Source organism: Syngnathus typhle, linkage group LG16, assembly GCF_033458585.1.
Source record: "Syngnathus typhle isolate RoL2023-S1 ecotype Sweden linkage group LG16, RoL_Styp_1.0, whole genome shotgun sequence".
Taxonomy (NCBI): Eukaryota; Metazoa; Chordata; class Actinopteri; order Syngnathiformes; family Syngnathidae; genus Syngnathus; species Syngnathus typhle.
This window is the reverse complement of record NC_083753.1, coordinates 306,355-325,384: the sequence shown is the minus strand read 5'-3', so window position 1 is coordinate 325,384 and position 19,030 is coordinate 306,355. Positions and strand designations below refer to the sequence as shown.

The 19,030-nt window shown below is 41.4% G+C and overlaps 1 protein-coding gene across 1 annotated transcript; it reads right to left on the bottom strand.

Moving 5' to 3' along the window:
* Positions 1 to 13,960: 13,960 nt before the first annotated feature.
* LOC133169502 (kelch repeat and BTB domain-containing protein 11) lies at positions 13,961 to 18,749 on the bottom strand. The gene is made up of 2 exons (XM_061301748.1): positions 18,354 to 18,749; positions 13,961 to 17,683 (listed from the first exon to the last, which is right to left on the bottom strand). Exon 2 carries the CDS (start codon positions 17,589 to 17,591, stop codon positions 15,711 to 15,713), a length of 1,881 nt encoding a protein of 626 aa, XP_061157732.1. The 5' UTR covers positions 17,592 to 17,683; positions 18,354 to 18,749; the 3' UTR covers positions 13,961 to 15,710.
* Between the last annotated feature and the right edge of the window lie 281 nt (positions 18,750 to 19,030).

Here is a 19,030-nt window from a genome sequence, read left to right as displayed (position 1 = left end):
TAATAAGTATGAGCTCAACAGCATCCCGATTGGACCAGGACTAATCAACCATCCAATCCCTCCTATCGGTGAAGCTACCATCTGACACGCTTTGTGACATGACAATGGTCTATTTCAAAATATTTCTCTCAGTAAAAAGCTTGAGTGGCTTTAACCATAATAGAAAGCAATGGGCCTTTCTTTCACTGTGCTCTATACATAATCCCAAAGATGAAATTCCTAATCATCTGCCAAACAGGGGATACTTTTTTTTTAAGTAAGACCCCAATTATGCTCAACCACAAATTAGCAGCAAAATGTTTTAACACGGAATAAAAGCAAAGCGGGTGAAAACAAAAGCCAACTGGTTAATAAGATTATCTATGCCAGGCGCCCAGTGCACATTATTGTACTTCACACAAATGAGAGATTATAAATCACATTCATAGCAGCCTAATCCATGAAAGACTCCTGATATGATTACTTTCTCTTACGTTTTGTGACTAAGTGTGATGGATTTATCTGGAATCCTGAGGAGTCTTTCAAATACAGCTGGACATGAAGGCAATAGCCAGTTGAAGATTAGTTGAATCCATTTGAGATAACTAAATGTATTTCGGCAGATAAACTCCCATGAAATATATTTTCAACATCTAAAAAATTGTATAGGTATTACCTCTAAAGGTAAAAAAATGCGGAATATATAGTGTTTGCCAAGTTTCGTGTACTCCTGCTTCTTCTGTTTCCTCAACAGCGTCCCATCTGTCTTGACCGATTACAGTCACCTTCATCCCTGACCTCCCCTTATTCCCTGACAAGGTCAAACATATCCCATTAGACACAACCAAGGCTTTCCCTTTGCCAGGGAAGTATCCAAGTCGCGCATTGTGAAGGTCAGGGGCTGCATAATGAACTGGAAAATGTCAGTTATATTACACCCCGTTTAAATAGCGGCTTTTGCCGCTCCAGAAACCAGTGTGAAATGTACCTTTCTCCCCTGCGGACTCGAAGAGCTAAGGGTGTTTAATCCAGTTTGGGGTATGCGAGGGATTTAATGCATTTTCCTGTGTTTTCATAAATGACTGCATATGCTGTACAATATTACATTATAAACAAGCAAGCCTCACCAAGGGAAGGTGATCAAAGTAAAAATCATATGCTCGAAAAAAAAACAAGACAGTGAAAATAGAAAATAAAACAAAAAGCATGATTGATACGTTTTTAATTTAATTTGAAGTATATGCTCAGTGAAGTATCACGGCATTTACCAATTATTTTGATTCTTCACAGATTCGAGCAGTCACATACACACACGTACACACATGCGCACGCACACACCACCAGGAATGTCAATGGCTGCATAAATTAGCGTGAGAATAAAGCAGGCGAGGCGACGGGGCTGAGACGCAAAAAGGGCATCCAAAGGAGAATGTTAATAATGATTCCACTAAAACAATTTCCATTAATTTTCAGCCTTCTCACCAGGGAGTAATATCTACATGCCTGAGGCAGGTTTAAATTGCATAGTCTGCTTGAGAATGGAGAGGAAGCCTCCCCAGCGTCCAGATGCTCTCATCAGATCAGGATGAGTCAAGGGACACCCATGAGACAGACGCACAACAGTCGAAGCAAATTATTAGTACAGCAACCCATCCTGGAGACAGACTACACATACACACACATGCACACACACTGGATGCACATATCATTTCCAACACATATTCACTTTTCTACATTTGGACATATTTTGCTGCTGTCTTGGTTGGACAGCACTGGCAGATTTTAATGCTTTTTTTGTGCGCGGCTCAGTGCATAGCCTTCAGACAATGTCAAAGGTAGGACGTGAATAATGCGATCATTTCATATTCTGACTCCCTGCCAGGGAATATGTCACCGGGACACCGGGTCACATACCCAATCAGCATGTGAAGGCGAGGGCCGGGGCCGGAAGCCTTGTCCAGACGGGAAGGAAGGCAGCCAGCTAATATCACACACAGCAGCATCAAGGATCGGCTCTGTCTTCAGCTAAAGATATACGCTGGCATCTTGCCTTTGTTCAAGGCCCGTATGAGCTCGCTTTGCCTGTTGACACTGGCTGGCCATGTCTCTAATCTCAGATTTACTTGAGGGTTGGTTAAATATGGTGAATACTATACAAATAGTATACACATTTTTCTTTCACTCACTCACTCACTCACTCACTCACTCACTCACTCACTCACTCACTCACTCACTCACTCACTCACTCACTCACTCACTCACTCACTCACTCACTCACTCACTCACTCACTCACTCACTCACTCACCGCATAATGAACAATGTTTCCTTCCCCTAAGTGTTTTCTAATATCCTGGCCCTTGCCTGCGCCTCCGAGAGGTCGGCTTTCTCATTTGCAAGTGAGGGAGTGAGAGAGGAGACGGCTGCCCACCAGCCTGTCCATCAGGCAGGCTCATCTCGGAGAGTGGGAGCGCACACTTGAAGCACTGCGTATGTGTGTGTTGATTAATATCGGGAGGGCGAGGCAGCGCTCAGGCTGCGCCTGTCGGGGAGGAAAACTGGAGCCAGCGAGAGGACAGTTCTCTTCAGCGTCGCCCAGGGAGAAGTCTGGCAAAGGGGGGTAATGAGGCAGAAAGAGGCTGAGAGCGCAGTGGAGAAGGCTGGAGAGAGGAGGAGGCACAAGGACAGGCTGCCACATTCTGCCCACCTCATACACACCTTTCACTCAATCTCTCTGTCCTCACCTACCCACAGCAAGCTCCATCAAGGTTTCACTGGACATTTTCATCGTTCACAATGTGACACTCCGTCCCCTCTCCCTGACTCGGAATGTTCGATTCTGTTTAACACCATTCAGTAGTGACGTAGCAGTTAGAAAAAAATCTGCTCTGAAATTTCCATAGGAAAAAAACTGTTTGGAACAACGAATTACACATCGCCCAGCATAGCAGGACAAATTCCCTAAATTGAAAGTATAGAAAATTACCCAAGTGAATTGATATGATGGATAAAGCATCAGTTATATTATATTGTTAGAAAGTTAGCCTAGCTTTGCGTGAACTCAGCACCACCTGAATGCAAATAAAAGTTCAACATAGTCAAGATTGAAGTCAAGATCCTAGTTCTCGGTCGAGAATAACCATCCTCATCTAATCAACGGCAAAATATACAGCTTCATAAATATTTACACTCCCATAGATTTATGTAGCATGAAAATGGACTAAAAATATCCTGTCTTGCAGTGTGAACAAAACTGAACAAGAAATCCTGGCTTTGCACCAAAAGGTAATGAGTTCTTGTTTGGCCCAGGTCCCACCCTCGAGTTTTTGCATAATCCTGCAAACAAATGGCGATGAAAACAAATCTCAGTGACAGAAAACAGCCATCCATCTATTTTCTGGAGTTTTTTTCTTCAGAGGTCACATGGGAACTGGAGTTTATACCGTTCCGACAAAAATAACCTGGACTGTCAATCACATATAAATTACTTAAGGAAAACTTTTAGAGCTCTCACGTTACAGCGGTTCGGAATTACCGGATGACTTCGTCTTATGTTAGACCTTGAATGCTCGACTTGATGAATCTGAATATCCAGTTGACGTTTTGTGTTTGACATTGTCCCTGAGTGTGCAGTCTCCCGTCCTGCTAGCCTGCCACACCTCGATCCTCCCACTCGCCTTCATGTTTGATTGATACTGATTTTAGTTGCCATTTGGATATTTGAATCCCATCTGAATTGCTCCAGCCTTTGTCCCAAGTTTGCAGAATGACAAGGACAAATGGAGAAAAATAAAGATGGCGGGAGGGTTCAGAGGCGAATGTGGCCTTCTCTGCATCTGATGTATTTTAAATGACTTTGACAGAGGAGTTTCAACAGTCTCGCTGGGCTGGTGCTAATCTGATGTGAGAGGATGCCACACTGAGGCTGATGGGACACACAGATAGAGGAAGGCTCAGAGGCATAAAAGGGAGGAGAGAGAGTGCAAGATGCTCACTCAGCTGGTGAGAAAGCTGCCCTCTTCATCTTTTCATCTCTCCAGCCTCTGTCTTTCTCATTTTGCCGCTGCCGTCCTCGGCCAGTTCTATCCATTTACCACCAAAGCCCAGTTCTCCTCTTCTCTCCCATCCATCCTTATCTCTCTTTTTTTATCCTTCACACTTTGTATCAAGCTTCCCTCCATCTTTCTCCTTGTCAAGCCCTCCACTAGCTCCCCCCCAACCACCACCACTCCCGCCCTCTGTCTTTCACAGACGATTTAGGAAGTCACAGCCTCTCCCTTCCATTTATGAAATTGCTCATGCTATTTCCTGCAACCCCCCCCCCCCCCCCCAACAACCTCGGTACCCAGCGCCCCCTCATACATCTTAGTGCATGGATGCATCCACTAAGAGTGTAGTCAAAACATGACCTCGCTCCCCTTTCCAGCACATGCTGCTCAAAGGCCAGCGCTTTAAAAAACAACAACAAAAATCTTTGGGCTAATATTCTCAGACATCAAGACTGGCCTCCTGACTCGACGCCACAATAACGCAGTGAGGTTATTATTAATCATCACCCATGACCTCTTGTTCACCTTGTGGCCACTCTGAAAGAAGCACAAGCTGCCCCAGTTTACCTTTGGCTGTAGCTTTTTTTATGACATACTGCTGAAAGGCATCACCGTGGTAAGTGTTGTACAAGTGCTGCAGCAGTCATTTTCCGAGGCTGTGAAATATGGTTAGTTCTGTAAGTGCAATAGCCAACATGGCTTTCATCGGGGCTTTCACGAATTCTGACATGGGCTGAAATATTCGGAAATGAGGACATGATATAGAAGTGGCGCCTTAAGATCTGACTCACCCCACTTACGGCTTTTGCAAGATACAAGTCGTTTGTGGTGTAACAAAGAATTCTTATCACTAGGCTAACACTTAATAGGTGCTTCTTGGTCAATATTACTTTGTGCATGCCTGGACAAAATGGATTCTGAAATAATTAAAAATAACTATTTAAGCTCATAAGTGGCCAAACACATTTGTTACAAGTCAGTCAGAATATAAATAGACCAATTGAGTACATTTTTCACCAGTAAAGTAAATCACTGTTTATTTATTCAGGAGTATTTATATTTTTTACTATACACATTCTGCATAATTTTTTTTTTAGTATAGTCTTCATTGAACATGTAATAAATATGAGTGCGATCAATTTCTATGTATACCATTCAATAAATGAATGAAAGTGCATCAACAACAGCGACTCTCCCCCCCTCCCCTCCTGCATATCAGGTAAGCTTGTTTTAGGAATTTATATAGCCCAACAAATCAATAAAGTAAATAAATATATAAATGAATAGAACACTGCAATCCAATAGAGCAGTTCAGGTAAACATTGGCTGAGACATAACTGTGCATTGTCCAGCAAGCTATAGATGACTTTGAAGAAGGAGGACAGAAGATTTTGCCAGTGTGTCAACGCTTCATCCTTACGGATGATAAACTACTCACCAGTTCAGCGATACCGCCCATTTTCAGACAGGGACGACTGTTTGAGCTCTCCACTCATGGTCTGGGTGATGAATGGCCTCCACTGCCAAGCAAAGAAAGGAAGAAGCAGATCTGAGAGCTCTCCGAGGATCAATATGTACGCACAGTGGTACCTGTTTTGCATGTTAAAATGTCCATCCTGCCTCCTGCATCACCGATGGATGAGTCTCTGGGAGCCAGTGGGCAGGGAGATGAGGACTTACGCGTGCATACGTGATGGTGAAGGTGCATACATGGAGTGTGTCAGCAGGTATGCAGAGCAGCTTGTGTGTCAGAACAAGGTCAAGGTGGAACACCATTCACAATTTTACACACAGGCTGGCATGAGTATGAATATCCTAATAATCCGAACCCCAAATTCCAGGCTAAACTTACAAGCTTGTTATAGAAATATTGAATCCTTAGAAATAGGAATGGGCCTTTTGTGAAGGAAAAAAAAGCAGACTGAATGGAAATTACTGCAAAGTGACAAGGGGGTTAAAATGTTGAAATTAATACAAACTGCATGGGCTGTTGCTGAGGCTGAGAGGGGTAGATGCATTACCAAAATCAATAAACCCCTATGAGGCAAGGTTTGTTAAATTTGTGATATACTTTACGTGAGCAGTCAGGATATAGTGAATAAGATGGTACTCAGCAAAGCACAGAACACTAATGGACCTATTTTCTATGTAAAAACTATCATATTTTTGTGTAGGGAAAAAGTCTACCATGTTTGAGAAGTTGACAGACCGTGCCGTGCTATACGTTTTTCCTTTTACCAGTGCACTTGATCATTTGGTGTCTTAAATTAGACTAATCTTTAGAACAGCAACAAGCAGGTCTAAGTTGTGGCGCAGGTTCTGAGCTCCGTGGACGTGTGGTGACCATATTTCATGCTAACGGGATGTATCGAACTCTTTGAAGCATTTTATGAATCAATTCATTGAATGTGTCCTCATCTTTATTTTCTGACATCTCACTGGGTGACGGCACAGCTATGCAGAGGGTGTCACACACAGGCAAGAACGATTGTGGTGGAAGGTGGTCTACAAATGTCCATTCCATAATGTTTACGTCCTCCACCGGTCTGTGCGTAGCTCTTTATAAATGTACTTCGCTTCGATCTTCTACACTTCTTCTACACTTTATTTTCACCAATGGCCAAGATGCCTGGACAGTTCCATAGTATTTCCTCTATAATTGTATACATTTTTTAGATGAGTCTTCAGATGGCAAGGATTGATTATTATGTCTCACATTCAATTGGTGTAAATAATTTGTGATTCGTTTTTTCTTCGTAAATTAATGACTGAATCAAAACGGGGTGGGATTGCAGCAGGTGGAGGTAGATGAGATGTGAACCGAGGAAACAACAAACCATGAGTGGCTAATAGCAAAAAAGAGGAATTGCGGTCCAATTGCTCAATCTCATTTGTGGCCCTAATGCTACGGGAGGCCTCTCGCTGCCTGTGTGATTTGATTCCATTTGGAGAGCCTCATTTTCCTCTTGATCTCACATATTAAGGACCTTGCTATTCAACAGCTCAGGAGAAACAGTCAGAGCAATGGACAGGTCAGGCGAGGCAATGTTTTATCGCCCTGGCCACATCCAGTTTGATCTTTGAGCATGTACTTCAAGACGTGTACCGGCTCTGGCTGAAGAAAAAGAAACAAAGTTGAAAGTGTGAGGTCAAAATGAGGCCTTTTAAAGATCATCTTTGGACTGACAGGAATGTTCACTCCACTAGAGTGAAATTACAGCAAATATTTCTTATGGAATTCGATTTTCAAATCAGCCTACTTTTGGAACAAAGAACATCCTAAATCCAAAAAAGGAACTGAGTCCAATTAATTTCTAACCCCTCTCAGTTCTTGAATTAACAATCCATTTTCTTAAGTTACTTGGAGAGCATAAAACCAGGAAGGCTGCAAGAACAAGAGGAGTGACACTGATTGCGCCTCCGCTAATTAAACCCTACCTGACCTCAGTGTTAGGACATCATTAGTTCCCCCTTGTAATCATCACACAACAGCAATTACATTCTGTTTAGTCCCATTTGCTAGTTCCCTGGACAATTAAAGACAGATCAGGGGCAAAACAAATGATGCTAAAATAAGCAAAAAGTCTTCTTAAAATACGAACATCAATTTTGACAGTAGCTATAGCAAATAAATCCATTCCGATGAAGTAAATAGAAATGAAGACACTGTACCAAAATTAAACCTCAACTCTGAAAAAGATCAATAACTGCCATGTTTTAAAAGTTTTGCTTGATGAATTCTATCTTAATTCCTTCACTTCACTGGCACACAAAAAGCTGTTGGATAAAACGAGACGCCTTCAGAAATTGCAATTACTTTACGAGGAAATTAATCATGCAAAAAGGAACAACGTGATAAGAACTGTTAACAGGTTATTACAACATGGCGTGTTCAGCGTGGCTAAAAGCTCGCCTCCATCAGAAGGGAACAAAGTGCATTCTGGAGCCTGATTTCACATTAAGGCAATTTAAAATATTCTAGATCTTCTAATTTAGCAGTCCGACGTCTATGTAACTTAATTTGACAAGATTAATTATACAATTAAATCCAAACTTCTCTCAATTATGTGGAGCAATGCAGTCCGCCTGCTCAGGCCGACCTTTCACCTTTGCTGAGGCAAGGTACCTGATAAGCATAATTTCATCAGGAGAAGAAGAAATTGCTGCCTATTTTGTTACTAGGCTCAACTCAGCACATTAGTGCACTTAATTGCTAGCAGATTTCGTGACTGTGCCCTTCACGTGGAGAGGCAGAATGTTATGGCCATTCACTCGCACATTAGTGAAACGGCGGCAGCTCTTTGCTGATTGACGGCGACTGACTGAAACAAAAGACTTAATTGTGTGTCAATTGTTTCTGTAATTACAAGTGGCAGGCTTGCCACTCCTGCGGCACTGATTTCTTATATGTGAGAAAGGATTTAAAGACATGATCTGTTGTTAAAGTAGCAGAAGTCTTATCTTCTAAATGTGTGATCAGATTGGTTGGAGGAGCTTACCCAATGATGCACAAATGATGTTGATGTTCACGGATATTTTTAAAATCATCTTTCAAAAAGATCTACTGTATTTCCACACACAATTGGTTTTGTTTGTTTTGTTTTTGACAAAAAACACTTTCAAGCTGAAATGCTTTCAAGTGCATTCAATCCGAATTCCGAGGCTGTGAGAAAATACCCATGAGGGACAAATGACTTTTTCAAAGATCTTCAAAATGGCCGTTTCTACCTTTGCTCTCTTTCAATTCCACTCCGCCATCAGTTTATATACCCTCTACTTAAAAAGAGGCAGAAGGGGAAATGGTCGACTTGACCTTAATCTGGCCAGTAATGGGTCACTGAAGATGACACCTCAGAGGTAAAAGGCAACTATTTTCTACTTTTCTTTACTCAGAACCAAGACACGCCATCCCATGAAAAACTCCCTCCCTACATATACCTACCGTATTTTCCGCACTATAAGGCGCACCGGATTATAAGGCGCACCTTCAATAAATGGCCCATTTTAAAACTTTGTCCATATATAAGGCGCACCGGATTATTAAAGCACACCTTCAATGAATGGCCCATTTTAAAACTTTGTCCGTATATAAGATATATATATTCGGCCCACGGGCCGGACTTTGGACACGCCTGCTGTAGTGGCTCAACGTTGGTCCATATATAAGGCGCACCTGATTATAAGGCGCACTGTCGGTTTATGAGAAAATTTGAGGTTTTTGGGTGCGTCTTATAGTGCGGAAAATACGGTACAAATAATTAATTATATTACCGGTAATTATATTCTGAATCCGTTTTTCTGTCGAGTTTAGAAAATGTCTCTGGCTTTCAGCGAAAGACTCAGTTTTAGTCTTTAAGGGTCTTTCAGCTTCTGTTTAATGACATCACTTCCTACATCAAAACTCAAGTAGCTTGACTGATGAGTCCGTTGATAATTTTACCCTCAAGCAGTTAGCACCCAGCAGGGGACTGATACAGACGTATGAAAAACATGCTGGTGATTGCTAAATTCTGAAGCGTCTCAATCAGGGTAACTATCTAATTAAATCAAAGAGTGGGAGATCAGAGAAGATTTTCTTTGAATAAACTCCTTATCAAAGTATAGTGTGACTTATGTATTTCAGTATCATTCATCACTAAATACAAAATACTTATCAAGAATATTTTGGTTAATTCAAGGACACCCAAAAAGGCATTTTCAGCCTTTCAAATAAAATCACAAGTTATGACAGACTTATCAGCTAACTACAAACATTGTGAGACCATACTAGCACAACAAGGTGAACCTCCACCCGCAAACCAATTTAAGAATGCAGAGTTCAGTGTTAATGAATTATTTTCTCAGTCAGCGTGCTCATAATAACATATCAGGGCACAATAACAAGACATAAATGATGATGTAACAAGGTGAACATCCAAAGGACAAATCCATCTTGTAAACGGTAGATGGTCATAGACGTCTAAATACCAAAAGTCTTTCGAGTTAAAACATAGCATGCAATACAAACAGTCATGCCCCCCCCCCATCTAAAGTGGCACCACAGGGCTCGGTCACAGCTGCTCTCCGGCGCCTGGAGAAGAATTGCTTCCATTTGGGCTGTCACTTTGGCTACGGCCACGGAGGCTTTTCTCATTTGTCAGAGAGCACTAACGTTCCTCTGGCTTTCGCGACTAATCTGTAACCACTGACTATACAGGGAGCGAGCATGTTTCACATTGGACCTGGATCAACTTTGGTTTGCAATTGGGTCTTTGAAAGTCAGGCCAACTGGGGGAATTAAGGATGAAGGCAACTACAAAAACATTGGAATGGTTTTAGGCTGTACACATACAGGATTTGTAGGGGGGGGCAACCACCATTCAGTGAGTTTAAATAAACCGATCACTAATCCAATAGCAAGCTGCAATATGGCTACTTGAATAACTTGTTTATTTAGTGTATCAGTGGAAAGCCTAATAACACTGATAAACGGTATATTTTAATCCAAGATGCTTTTGTGCATCCCGAAACTTATTTTTGATTCTAATTAAAAAAAAAAAATGCTTTACTTTTTTGTAGAACACATGATATTTTCACTTCTTTGTTTTTAACTTGGATAAAAGCTTACAATGATATCATCATAGCATTATAATTCATAACCATGATATTTCAGAAAAAGATCTACCTGTAATGTATTACATGAGGGCAGATTTTGAATTAGTGCAAAAATAATAATAATCTAGAAAGTTTTACTTGCTTCTCCGATTAAAACATTTAATAAAATCAAAACTGAAAATGAATGCAGAAAACACAATGCATCTCATTACTGAGTTTGCCACACAAGTCTCTCCATCTAATTTCCAAAACCTTGCAAAACATATTAGAGCAAACACAGTTTGAGTGATGCTCATAAGTTTTTAAATATATCTGACAGCCTTAATGTATTCCCACATTTAATCATTCCTTTATATTGACATTTCTAATTAAGCAGGATAATTGGAAAGCCTCTGTGAGGTGGCAATCATTTCAGCGTCCACTGCAAAATTAATGCAAAAATTATTAATGAATCCGACTGCTTTTAATTGCTGTGTACCTCGTATCCATCAATGCTGCAGCATCCTCCTTGAAATGGCACAATGACAAATACAAGTGTCATGTCAGCGCTTTCCGTCCTCATCGCGCACCTCAATCAAAGCTAATCCATTTCACCTCAGCATCGAGCAGTCAACAAATTAAAGGCCCATTTCATTTTCCACCTTCATTAACGTTGTTTCCAAGGTGACGATCATTTAGCGACTGGCGCAAACAATTTTTAAAGATGTGTGGGCTTTTGATATTTTCACTGCAGCAATTGATTGAAAGCATATCGAGCATACAAATCAGTACACTTTTAATCCTGTGTTCCGCATATGCCAACAAAGAGTTTTTCATCTCGGGGAATATTTTAATATCAGATTTTGAAGGACTGTGTCCTCTCTATTTCTCCCTTCAAGTATCTGAGATCACCAAAAAACAGTAGTGCCTTGATTTACGACTGACCCAACTTAAAGGTTTTTTGAGATGTGAGAACCCGTCATAAAACAGGAATTATTTGTTGTGTATTCAGGAACAACTGCTAGCTTAATACTAACACATAACCCTTTTGGCAAATGATATTTAAACACAATAGTGTATGTAATATAGTATATACAAAATAGTGAGGAAAGCCGCTGAGCAGTAAGTGTGCAATGTCCTAATGTCCGGAGGGGTTGCTCCTTTTATAGGAAGAAATACAAAAGTCAGACGCAATGACCCACTTTGGCTGAGTAGCTGCACCAATAATGGCTTGTACCATAAATACACCAACAAAGACCATCTAAGTAATATTGTATTTTTCTGTATGCAATAAAACATGGTGATAAAAAATGTCCTATTTGGTTGACACATTACATGTTCTTTGCTCACATAAGAAAAGAAAAACTGAGAGGGGGGGGGGGCAATGACGACTTCTGAAACGAGCCTATTTCGCATGCAAATCATATCTGAATTTCTCATTAGCATAAATGCATGAGCAACTTTAAATGCTTTTAATTTTCAATCTCGCCAAGCGGAGGAGTAATTTGTCACTGTCAGAATGGAAGACTAAAAGGGTGGGACCAGAGGGAGCCAAGGACTGCACGCTCAAATGGAATCACAGAACATTTCTGATTTACTAATTGACTGATGTGCAGTTCAGTGGAATTGCCTTGAAGGTGTAAATAATTCTGTGTATATCTAAATGGCTCAAATGAGAAAGTGAGAGGCGGATATGCGAAAGCACATTACATGATGCTTCTCCCCAGGCCACGCTTTTCTCCTGTGATTCTAATTCTCAGCCTTTTATATTTTCATTCTGTGTCTCCATAGACTGTGCATGTTTTCTGTTTTTCTACTCAACCACAGATAATCAACTGCAAATTAAAATAGAAAGTCATAATCAGTTACAGCTCTATGTTAGTACACATAGGCAAACACCAAAGCGCACCAATTTCAAAAAAATAATAATAATAAACAGTGCAGTTGCATGCAACTCCAAAGAGTGCTAAGCATTTTTAGCATTTGTTTTAAGGGCTGGTATTTATACTAATTTATTTCATTTTTTTCCCCACAACTAAAAAAATCAAAAAACTAGCCCTCCCGATTAAATAAAAACAAAAAACTAAACATGGTGAAGTGGCATTTAGCTGTTATGATGCATGCAAATGAAACAGAATATTAATCTGAAATTGCCAACAGAAGTCAAGTCAGCCCAAAGTGTGAATTATTTTCCATCCAGGCTAAATATAAATAAAGATACCTTGCCTTGCCTTACCTAAAGCCAATCCACACTATTTAAGAAGATAGAGTAGATATGTATTGTAGGGCTAGTTCCTCACCTCCTCTAAGACATCTAACAAGTTGGCCTGTTCTTCAGCCCTTCCAAACCACCGGTTTCACATGACGTATGTTGCTGTCACACACAAAAAAAGATGTGGCAGACATCAGATAATCACAACATCTCCTGTACTGTGGATGGCTGCAGGCAAGACAAAGGATAAAGTGACACATTTGCTCACATGTTGCATCATGATGACCAGTGCAGTCTGGATCTTTCTGAATCAAACATTTTCAGTAGCTATGCCTTTCAATAATGCAATATATGAATTAAAATACTAATTGGTGTCCACGTTTCCATAGCTATATTCTAATATAGGCTCATTACATCATATCTTTCAATGCAATGCATTTGCATTGTGGTATTATAAATGTAGCAATACTTTACAGAAAAACAAACAGAAAAACAATTTCTGCATCAAACTTACTCGTCCAGCCAAAACAACTCAGCACTCTGCTCCGTTCTCAGACTGCCCCCCAGTGTTGATGATGAGTACAGTAGTTTGGTATGCAGGAAATGCACACAACCTGAAATATGGAAATTGATCAATTGATTCATTTTTATTGGTTGTAGAATTGTCTATTTATCTGTCTATCCATTTTCTAAACTGCTTTATGCTCACAATTCATGATATATTTTGTGAATATGTGAATATACGCCGATGTTACTTGCAACTATACATATATAATGATTAATAAACCATAAAAAAATCTGAGATTATTTTTTCCTTCATAAATTAGCAAATTGGATTGAAAAATGATCTCCCAATCTAACTTCTCTGCAATCACTATTGATTGGACAAGTTACACGATTTATGTCTGTCTTTTTGAAAGATCAATGCATAAAATTAAGACACAATTATTGCCATTTATTTTTGCACAAGGAATTCCTTGAGTATATCTTGTAAATATCTTCAGTTTCCCTACAATCATTTTATCGTGCTTTTTTAAAGGACCTCGGGGTCGTTGGTGCTATTACGACAGATATCCTCTAGATGGCAGAACCCACCTATATTTTACATTGGAGCCATAAGAAAAAAAAATACAAATCACCATACTGAAACATTTTCAGACATCCATTTTATTTGAAGTACTTTGTTTTGATTGATAAATACTATCCACCACCTAATTCCATTCCAAAGCTTTTTACACTGGGAATGTTTCACCTGGCATTACAGCACTGAGCTGTCACTACAGGAGCAAATGCAAATCAATCATTTTCATACCGAGGAAGGAAAACCCACAAAAGTAAAAAAGCCTGCCAGCTAACGCAGTAAAACCACATCCAGTTTGTCCAAGATACACCGACTGCATTGAAACACTATACACGTTATCAGATTTTTGTTGCTGTCAGAAATATATAAGCTTCCATACTAAACTCACACTGTGCTTTTGTAGCAGCAAACACATACTTTTCAAGACATTTCTCAAATAAAATTATTTATGTTATGCATTTAGAATACAGTACGAGAGCCTTACAGACCAGCGGCTCTTAGTGCGGATTGGCAGTCAACAGACGGAAGCAATGTGGCATCAGATTTGACCTTGAAATATTGCAGATGTGGTTGTTTTCTTGCACTGACTTTCTAGCTTTGTTAAACATCCCTGAAAGAGGTTGTTAGCAGCCAACATGGAAAAGAGAAAAGAGAGAGAAAATACTTTCAATGAGCGTCACACACCCCAAATGGGCAATCGTTTGTCACAATTTAAGAGATGATTCAATATCTTTGGCAAATATGTATAAGTGCTGGAACATACTTTTTGATGCAATATGAAAAATATTTATTTAAAAAAAAAAGCTGATTCTTGTGCTTTTGTGGCAGCATGGTGGTGATTCACATCTCTGATTCACAGTTGTGGGGTTCTGTTTTAGGATCTCAACTCCGACCTTGCTGTCTGGAGTCTTACGTGATGTCACATCAGTTTGCGAGCGTGTTATTTAGGCCATTGATGATCCTGTGAGGGAGGTTTGTTTGTGTTGAATAATTAAGCTGTTGCTACTGTGAATACTATTATGTAACATGGTTTCATAATTGCGTGCATGCAGCAATTATTCACAGATTTGCATTATTCGCAACAGCACTGTGTGTACCGATTGACCCCGATGTACCCCCACCTCTCAACCTTATCCAGCTTATGATGGCAAAAATGTCCAAAAATGTTTGCTGGATGTTGTTTTTTGTTATGAAAATGAGCTCCAACATTTGAAACTTAGAACCTATGATCTTAAAATAATTGAATGTACATTTGAATGGGCATCTAAGGTTACATTTTAACTATCATGTCTGTGTGCTTTGCCAATATTGACCTCTGCGATTGGCTGGTGGACAAGTCCAGGCTGTCTTTCAGTCAATTGATATTGCCTCTAGCTCACTTCCATATAAATCGAATGAAAATGGTATTGAAAGACATTTGTGACCTTTCTGGTCGTGTAAAATACTGCTCTGCATCCTTTCAATGACATTCCAGTCATCATTAATGAAGCCCTACAGCAGTTCCATTTGCATAGAAGCCACATCGCATCATTCATTCATTTTGCAACAAAATGTCAATAAGTCCACACGGTGTAAATAATATCTGACCCAACAACAAAAGTGCACCAAATACCACCAGCCAGTAATACTAATCTACCGTCACATCCATCAGACTAATATTGTTTGCATTCACTCAATACTGAAAGTTCCCTTTTTAAGGCTTGCCTCTGTAGAAACATGAAGTTGCCATGCAATACATACATTCTTTTGCAAGCAGGCAATGACACACTGGTAGAGACAGCGGACACACTAAACACAGCAAATGCGGTGGTCTGAGTTCTAGTTCTGTGACTCTGGTTCGCACCCGGGAGGAACTTTCTCAGGCTTTTCAGGCAAAGTGAGCACAAAAGGAAAAAGAACGCCTTTGGCTTCGAGAGGCGCCCTCAGCGGCTCCTCTACAAAGTAGGCGTTCTCCTCCTCCACCACGAATTGAAGAGTCTGGCTTTTGTTCACACAGTAGATGCAGTTCCCTACGACGGCGCACCGAAACGGCAAGGAGCTGCCGAGCCTCTGCGACGCGCAATCGTGCCACATTTTCACAATGCTGTTGTACTTGAACACGTTGATCCCTTGCTCGCGGGTCACGTCGAAGCGGTAAATGAAGCTCTTCAGCGCCACCATATCCGTCGACTTCTTCCTGCTGTTGTTGTACGGGCATTCTTGCCACTCGTCTCTCTTTGTGTCATACTTGAGGAGGCGATAGAAGAGCGAGCCCCCGGAGACGTAAAGCTCCCCGTTGCAGGTGGTGGCCTCGTGAGCTACCGCGAAGGCGCCCTTGGGCAAAGGGGCCACGGCGGTCCAGCGGGCCATACGAGGGTCATATTTTTCGACGGTAAACAGACACTCACCTCCGATAGCATACAGGTGCCCATCCATGGACACGAGCTTCAGTTGGGCACGGGCCTGCGTCATGGGTCGGATCTCTGACCAGAGGTTTGTTTTGGGGTTGTAGCAGAAGACCTTGTCTGATGCCCTCCCCTTGTCCCCTTTTATTCCACCTGCCACAAACAGGTAGTTATACATCGTGCAGATTCCACAGCCTTTAGTGTTGACGTCCTCGGGCATGGTTGTCAAAGCTCTCCAGTCGTTGGCCACTTCGTTGAAGCAGTAGATGGTGTGACTCTCCTCCAGCGACCCCACGGACGAGGGGCTCTGTGGACGGCTTCCGCAACGGCTCGGCGGTCGGCTCCCGACACGTTCAAAAACGTCGTTTATCTCGGCAGCCATGAGAGTCTTCCTCCCGTCCGTTCTTTTCTTCAGGATAAGATCGCGCTCGGACCCGGTCAGACGGCCATATACGGCGGGGTCCTTGAGGATCTGCAGGAAGTTGTCGCTCATGAACCCGTAGGCGGTCTCCTTCAGTTCGCTAAGTCGCTGCTTTTTAGCGATGCTCAGAATCTCATAGCAGTTTCCCGCCGTGATTTGTTCTGTCATGCGGTCCATTGCCGCCTGGACGGCGCAAGGAATCTGGAGGATTTTAGCCCCCGTGATGACTTCGACGACATTTTCTTTCGAAACGTTCATCTGGGAAGTGTAAACATAGTCGATTAGAGTAGAAAAAGTCTTATAGCTCATGCCTTTCACTTTGAGGATGTTTCGTGAGAGCCGAGCTTTGAAGTAGTCGCTCTTTTCTGCCAGGACCGACTTGTGAGCGTTGATCGTCTGACCGCCAACTTCGATGAGTAAATCGGGCTCGGTTTTACCAGACAACTGATTGATCGCAACTGAGCTGCCCTCGAGTTTGCGTGATAGGTCTGATTGATCAGATGATGGTTTGGTATCGGCAAACTCTTTCGCTCTTGCGCCATTGGGGATTTGACCGCTCGCACAGTGGGACACACTAGAGTCGGCATTCGATGGAACGTCCACCGCGTTCTTTTCTTTGGAGAAACGAAAGTCACTTGCACTTGCCATGTATGACCCGTTACCTTTTTGACAATCGTTATGGTTGTTTTCAGTTATCAGTCTTCCATCCAGCAGGTATTCCTTTTCAAACACTATAGGGACACTGAATTCTGGGTCATCCCCGAAGGACCTTTGGACAATGCCTGGACATAACTCCCTGGCCTTGTCAGTGCTTGCCACCAGGCTGGCAGTGTGGTGGATGACATCAGCCTCGATTGCAGCAACTCCTCCTCCAGGTCCTTGGCCCTCGGTCATCCTGATGTACTCACTTGTAATGGAGGATGGTAGCGTAGGTAGTGATCATGCTGGGGGTGGACAAAACTTTGTCTTTTGTGTCTTTCTGCCACCTACATGGAAGGAAAAAAAACATGACTCATTAAGTTGCAATTGCTGACGGGCATTATTTCTCTTATCAAAACAGGATTGCAATGCAGAGTAAAACCACCAAGTTTTTGCCATCTCATCATTCCAACCTTATAAATATGAAGAAATGATACCATTTAAAATAAGATTAGCAAGAATTCACATATTCGGATAGATAGATAGATAGATAGATAGATAGATAGATAGATAGATAGATAGATAGATAGATAGATAGATAGATAGATAGATAGATAGATAGATAGATAGATAGATAGATAGATAGATAGATAGATAGATAGATAGACATGCTTATGCTAAATACTGCAGTAGATGATATTGTGCATGAATTTGATTGTATTCCATCTAAGAAAAAGAACTAAGGCCAAGCCCGTTCTTTCTTTGAGTCAATCTGCATGACCCACTGCAATAATCTTCCTAGTAGCTCATTATTAAGCACTAGAATTAGATGCATTTATTGCGCATGCGCAAGGATAAATTGCTCCTTAAAGATGACAAGGAAGGGGTTAAAAAAAAAAAACAGGTCCGATTGTTTCGTCATGGTCTTGCAACAATTTGCAAGTTGAAATACGATTGTCAAATTGCAATATGAGAAAATACAGCGTTTATTTTGCATGCAAAGTTAATGCAACCTACCTGCGATTCCAGGCTGTGATTAAAGCACTCGGAACCAGCGAGCCCTCCAACAAAGCTCCGTTACGTAAAGCCTCCACAATCCTGAGCAAGCAGTCACCCGAGATGACATTATTTCATTTACATTCTCCTCCTGATTCCGTCCACCCGTTCACCTCTTAAGCCACTCGATCCTATGAATGATCTTGTATTCTGCTCCTCGCATCAAGTCTCCCCGAGGCGAGGCTGAAGCGGCGAACGAACAGTGGTCGTCCGGGTGGGCGCGCCTCCCTGAGCAGCTTCCTCGCGTGACCGTGCACTCAACAAATGTGGCGAGTGTCCTCATGCACCGGAGGTGTCCAACATTGGAAGCATGACTAGTCAGGAGATGTGGTTTTTCTTTTTCCCTTCAGTTGACTGTTGCACTAAACCACGCCCCTTTGCTTAGTATTAACCCTGAACTGGACAGGGCAAGGCGCGTGCAGGGCGCACCCCCCCCTCCCCCTTTTTTTTACTGGATGCATCAAATGTACATTCATCAAGAGGTTGCAAAAACCCACACTCAGCAAGTTTAAAAAGGAAAAAGGAAAAAAAAAAGCTACTAAATCTATTTAAACAAAAAAAGGCGAAATTAATTAATTCTGTCAATTATGCACAATTAATTTGCTAGCTGATCTAATGGGAAAATGCACACAAGAATT